The sequence below is a fragment of the Saccostrea cucullata genome, unplaced genomic scaffold, assembly GCF_032062105.1.
Source record: "Saccostrea cucullata isolate Sc308-1 unplaced genomic scaffold, CSIRO_AGI_Scuc_v1 ctg18853, whole genome shotgun sequence".
In the NCBI taxonomy this organism is placed as follows: domain Eukaryota; kingdom Metazoa; phylum Mollusca; class Bivalvia; order Ostreida; family Ostreidae; genus Saccostrea; species Saccostrea cuccullata.
Genome location: NW_026939648.1, coordinates 2,983 through 9,453, shown reverse-complemented (window position 1 = coordinate 9,453; position 6,471 = coordinate 2,983). Strand labels below are relative to the sequence as shown.

General features: G+C 35.0%; 1 protein-coding gene across 1 annotated transcript; it reads left to right on the top strand.

Annotated features, from left to right (window-relative positions):
• The first annotated feature begins 2,073 nt into the window (after positions 1-2,073).
• LOC134253504 (uncharacterized) lies at positions 2,074-5,469 on the top strand. The gene is made up of 3 exons (XM_062736028.1): positions 2,074-2,296; positions 3,587-3,823; positions 5,075-5,469. Exons 1-3 carry the CDS (start codon positions 2,230-2,232, stop codon positions 5,467-5,469), a joined length of 699 nt encoding a protein of 232 aa, XP_062592012.1. The 5' UTR covers positions 2,074-2,229.
• Positions 5,470-6,471: the final 1,002 nt, after the last annotated feature.

Here is a 6,471-nt window from a genome sequence, read left to right as displayed (position 1 = left end):
ATGATAGGTCCCTACACAGAAAACATTAAATTTATATTAAGAAATTATATAATTTAAATGATGCTTTATAACTTTAGTTAGATCAAATAAGGTATTCGGGGTAAAATTTGTTGGTAAATAAGACAAAAATTATATTTTAAACTGTCATTTCCAGTGAAACTTTGGAAAACCAGTCATGAATATGGGAGGCTTTTTTCATATTCGACAAAGCAAATGTATCCAAATTGCCTTCAGTCTTTCAGAAAAGTATAATTTATATGTTCATAGCCTTTTTTAAAATAATGTTAAATTAAATATAGGTATCGATACTTTTCATGTAATTTCAAATTGAATTCCTTGAAAATAATTTTCTACATAATTCTATTAGAGCCGTAAAGTACGGGAAAACGGAAAGTTGAAAGTACATTTTCTTTGTCTGATATGGAAATACTCCCATATTAACTGCCAAATTTTCTTAATTTTTCATTGGAAAATGACAGAAAGAATATGCCCCAAAACACTTTATTTGACCAAGCTAGTTAAAAAGCATCATTATAAAGGAATTTATTTTTCTTTGATAAATATGTAGGCATATTTCATTTAAAATCCTGACCTTAAATCTTCGTTCAAAAATTTAAAGTTATTCTTTGTGCAAACAGCTACAACAAGATACCTTTGGTCTGAGGCAATTTTGGAGTTTAATTAGATCCGCTCCTCAAAAGCGCTCTTCAGTGCACGAAGGTAGGAAACTGAGTGTTTACAAAAGATGGAAAGCTCCAAAAAGTTGCCTATTTTATAAGATTTTTGGAGCTATCTGGGCGCAGGACACGACTTGGTATAAATAAAATAAACGGGTATGTTATATTAAACCCCATAAATTTATAAAAATCAGGAATCCATATTGAACTCACTTCATACTGCGGTTAGATGTTTTCGCAGCCATCTGACTGACTTTTTATCTACCTTGCAAAAATTAGGCCAGTGTTTACATTCAGTGTTTTTGACATAGTGGTCTTTGACAACTTTCATTTGGAAATGTGTTTTAGTATTCATGATTAGACCTTAAAATTATATATTTTTTGAAAAATTTAAATCATTGCTGAATAATTTAATGAATTACTAAAATTAGTCTTGGTAAGCATGGTCAGGTCCAGCACAATTTCTTGATTTACATAATTTAGCTATATTTATTACACACTTAGTAATAAATACAGGTTTTTTGCATATGCGATTATGGCTGATGTAACCATATAGCTGTATCAGCCCTGCAGGGCTGATATGGATTTGCAGGGCTGATATTAAACCTATCAGCCCCGCAAATCCATATCAGCCCTGCAGGGCTGATACGGCTATAATGTGACGTCAAAATCACATCCTCAGTAAATTAAACCACAAAAACAGTACTTGTGATCATTCACAATTTTTGGTAGGTTCATATTCTTCTTAATTTTAACTTTTTGAAAATAAGGTTATCTTAATTTACAAATACACGAATAGATTATTTTCAAATTACGGATCGAGTGCATTGAGATAGAAGTAGAAACAAACCCAAATCGTATGAGCGATAGACCATATATTATACATGTATGTAAGAAGTCCATGCATAATTATTTACTTATTTTCTTCTCAACCTAATGTATGCTGTATTTTATTACTTAAGTATGTAATAAACATATTAATACATACCCTTTTCCATATCACATCCTGTATCAGCCCTCGACCAATATCAGCGCTAGGAAAAGGGTATGTATTATTCTCTATATATTTATCAAGCCATTCCGAATATAGCTTGATTTAGCTATATTGTCTCACTTTATCTTCGTAAATTAAAGTGGTTTAATTTTTTTAAAAATTGGAGAAACTATGAAAAAAAATTTGCTCTTAGTAGTGTCTCTGGAAAGATTAAAAATTATAACAGTATAACATGTATAAGTTTCACTGTTCAATAAAGAGTTGCATGGAAGGGTTATTTCCTACTGATTTACACCTTTATCATGTTTATATATCAATATTGAAAAAAGATCTAAAACATGTAAAACTTTATTTTTTTAAAATCTGATTCTGTCTGCATTCATTCAATGTAACTGGGTCCTTCTACAGCAGGCCATGGAGTATGATGAGGAGGTTATTTTTTCCTGATTATAATTACACAAAAAAACCAACTTTACACTCACAACTCAGCTGTACAACTAAGTGAGCAAACAACAGAAGAGAGCTGTAGAGTAGAGTGCAGTGTCTTACTTGTAATCAATGGGTGACCAGGATCTGTTCAGGGGAAAGAAACAAGTATGGAAAATTGATGGAAACTGGCATCTGGGTATGTACTAACCTGATGTTAAGTAAAGATGAAAGTTGAATATAGAGGTTTAAAAGTGCTTAAAAAATAAACAAACAATACGCGAGTTTCGAGATTGTAACTCTCCTACGAAAGAGGCGCAAAAAGTATCCATTTCAGCATGGAGGTGGGATAGGTTGTTTCTGTATACAAACGTACCTAAGTAAATGTACAATATTTAAGGCTTATAAAATTTATGAAATCTTATAGAAAGATAATAATGTAAAGCAGTGATGCATTTGATGATTTTATCAAGCTCAACTATGCATATTTGCAATTTTACTTTGAATTATAAGGTACTTAATAACGAAAGAAACGTGGAGTCTGTATAATTTATGATTTTCTTGATTGTACAAACATTTTCTAAACAATTAGTGTTTTTTAAAAGTTATAATAAGGAAAAGAAGAATATGTAATTTAGATTGCCAACATGCAATGATCAGATGTATGTATTTTAATTTATTAACGGTCTTCTATATCTCTTCCCTCGTCTAAAACTCTCGCATCCACTGATATTTTCTTTTTTGTTACGATTTTTTTGCTTTAAAAATTGATATCTTTACATTAATTCGGTTATTCCCGAGTAGTTGAGTGCATCCTGACAATAATGAAGTGATGATAACCAGCAGATTATATCTATCGATATATCCAATATATAAATAATAAATATCTGTCCCACCTGTCTGTTTACGTGGCAACGAAACTCCCTCCTCAGCGAAAGAGCGCAACAAGGGAGATAATCTTGAAACTTGGGTATTAAACAAGTTTTACAAAAAGGAGGATTTTCATTATACAGTGGAGCTTTTCTGAGACGCTTTGGTTCCTAGTCAATTTTGCCGGATATGTGAAGCGTCCGGATATCTGAATTACCATTTAAACAAAACAAAATAGCATTAAAAAGTTCTGTTCCCATGAAAAGTCGTCCGGATACTCAAGCATCCGGATATCTGGAGTCCGGATATCTGAAGGTCCACTGTAATTTGATGATTTGATTTAAACCAAAAAATTCAGGGAAAGAAACATTTTTAAATGCATTCATCCAGTATCCAAGTTTTAGTCTCTATGGATCGAGAGGATTAATTGAAATCAATCATACTAAAATATTGATCGAATTAAAATCCTAACTTTCCTAATACCTATATGTTTCTTGAAAAAATGCCTACAAGAAACAAGCATTATGTATACTGTACAAGAATTTAAAATAATGTTTTCCCCTTTGCATGTAACAAGTGTATGTACACCTTACCTGTATTTCACCTGTCCTTTTGACAGACAAGCAGTTCATTCGTGTGTGTAAATGTGAGTCCACAGGCACCGTCCTGGACCCTTACCACTGTACTCGGTGTACAGACACCTTTGCTTCCTACCTGGATTACCTGTCTCACACCTGTACACCTCAGAGACTGTACCAGTGCTGCTCCTGTAGACACCTGTATGGGACTGAGGAGGAGTTTGACTCTCATGACTGTAGACCGTGTCGATATCCATCTGACAGTGTAGACGATTACGGTGAGTAGGAACGGCACTCTGTACTGTAAACCAACTACTGTAAACCATCTATTATTCATTTATTTACGTCATCTTTTATTTTAGATTCATCAGTTTGCAATCAGTCTGCGACGTTTTATTTTCTTTCGTAGGAAACTTTCTCTACCAATATAAAGCTTATTAAATAAGAAATGGTTCAAAGTGATAAATATTCATATTAAGTAAAAGTAGGTCGCGGAACTCACAGATATTTCTCGCATGCAAAATCAATTTAGGAATGTTTTAAAGTTTTTAAGCTAGCACTTCATGAACAATATATGCCTACGTGCAAGTCTTGTATGATTCAGATTTACACGCCAATAACTCACACTAAACTTAAAAACATTCCTTATATTTACATTTTACATGTCTAAAAGCACCTAAAATATACTCAATATTTGATCTTCTTGCTGACCTATATTGTTTTATTTTTACTAACATCTCTGTAGCCTCATTGTGAAATCACGTTATTGCATGTTTTTCTGTGTATATTTCTACACTTGAGTATACACTAAAATGATATTCAAGTAAATTTCACAGTTGGCTTACTAGAAAAACACAGGAAATGTAAATATATCTATAGTTGGATAACAGTATTCAGCTGAAGGCACCCTATACAGTGCAGGTTCTTCTGATTTTCTTCCATCATAGATAATAAGATTGATTGATTGTATGTTGTTTAACGTCCTTCTCGAGAATTTTTCACTCATTTGGAGACGTCACCCTATGCCGGTGAAGGGCTTCAAATTTAGACCTATACTCGGCACTCAGGGCCATTGAGTAGTGAGGGTTCTTTATCGTGCTTACGCGTACCTTGACACGGGACCTACATTTTTAAGGTCATATTCAAAAGACCTGTAACTTTCACTTCTATTGCCTTGTGCTTGGCGAAGGAACCGTCACAACCTATGTTTATATCTTAGATATGACGTGGCCCCGCGAACGATAATCAAGCCCGGGCCTCCCTATCACGAAGCGAATGCTCTACCTATATTCTTATTTATTTAGTCCCCAAAATTACAAGTATTCAGATTGTTACATGTACCTTAAAAACAAATGATAATTTTATGGTTTAAGATCCACTTTCGATATAATGGCTGATTTTGTCATGAATTAGAATATCCTAGGGCTTATTGAATTCCATAAAAACATGTGCATTGTGTAGACATACAGCATTTTATATATAAGACAGTTCTTTGCAGTTTTAAAGAAAACCAAAAATTTTTATTTTAGCATACTCAGACACTTCCATTGGGGGAGAAATTGACTTGCCTTTAGAAACAATGAAGCACACAAACTCCCCAGGCATTTTCAGTGCCTCAGCCCAAGAAAATAGTGATGGACTTCTACAAAAAATAAAGAAAGAGGAGATTGATAGTGATGCAGACAGCTCACAGACTGAAGAAATGGAAGGAGATACAGATAATGGTAACATGACTGACCTCCATGATAATGAGGGGGGTCTACATGCAATGGGTCTAGAGAGTGCTTCACATTCTCAAGATCATCAGGCGACAAGTGCTTCAAACGGTGACATCGCTACTGAATCTCAAGAACAAGCCCTGCAGGAAGCAGGGGTTCTTCAAGATAAGAATAAAAGAAGACAAGAGTTTTCACCGGCAATGTAGAGAAAAGAAGAGGGTCACTGGAACAAGTGAGAAAGAGAAAACAGGGAAGGGAACATTGGGTCATCAAGCAGGACGTGGAAGGTCTGAATGAGGTTATTCTGAGTCAGATCGCTGGTGAGGAGGGCGGGCAGGCCAAGGAGGAGAGAGAGCCTAATCAGTGAAGTGGTGAATTCAGAGATTCAAAGGACCATGAGCACCAAATGGAAGAATGGCAGAGAGGAAACAGAGGCAGGTGATCCAATGACTGGAAGTGAAGGAGAGATGGACCTTTCAGTGGTTAAAACAGATAAACATATCACTGAGTTGAGCAGAAACAGTCTATTTACAACGTCATGTTCTGAAGAGGTTTCACACAGTCAAAGTGGGCCTCATAATGAGAGTCCTGAGGTTCCATTAATAGAGTCTAATGAGAAAGAAGATTCAAGAGGTAAAAGGAAATGCACAGATTGAGTAAGTCCAGTAGAAATACTGCTGCGGGATCTGGTCAGTCTGAGGCAAAGTTAGTTTTTCAGAAACTAGGAATATCAAACATCCCAAATCCTGGTAAAGAATTCAAAGTCTTTAAACTTATGGCTTCAGATCCATTCAAAGACGCGAAAAGCACCAGCATTGTCTCTCCTGTTCAACACCCTAAGCCTGTAACATCCACTCCAACAAAAGGTGTCAGAAATAACAGATCTCTTATAAAGCTTCTGTCCACTCCTCCCACTGATTATACCAGTCAACACGCACTACAGACTAGTTTACTTCCTTGTAATAATGTTTTCTCACCATTTGCAAATAGCAATGTTCCAAGTTCCTCTCAAACTGGGCAAAATCCCTACTAGTGATGAGGGGCTTTGCTTCAGCATCAGGATTATCAACATTAACAAATGATTCTATAAGCACATCACAACAAGAGGAAAATACCGATTCCCAGTTTAGTGAGGAGGGTCCAGACATTTCCATTGTTAAAAGTGAACAAATGTATGAATCTGATAATGATTCAGAACACGTGGATGA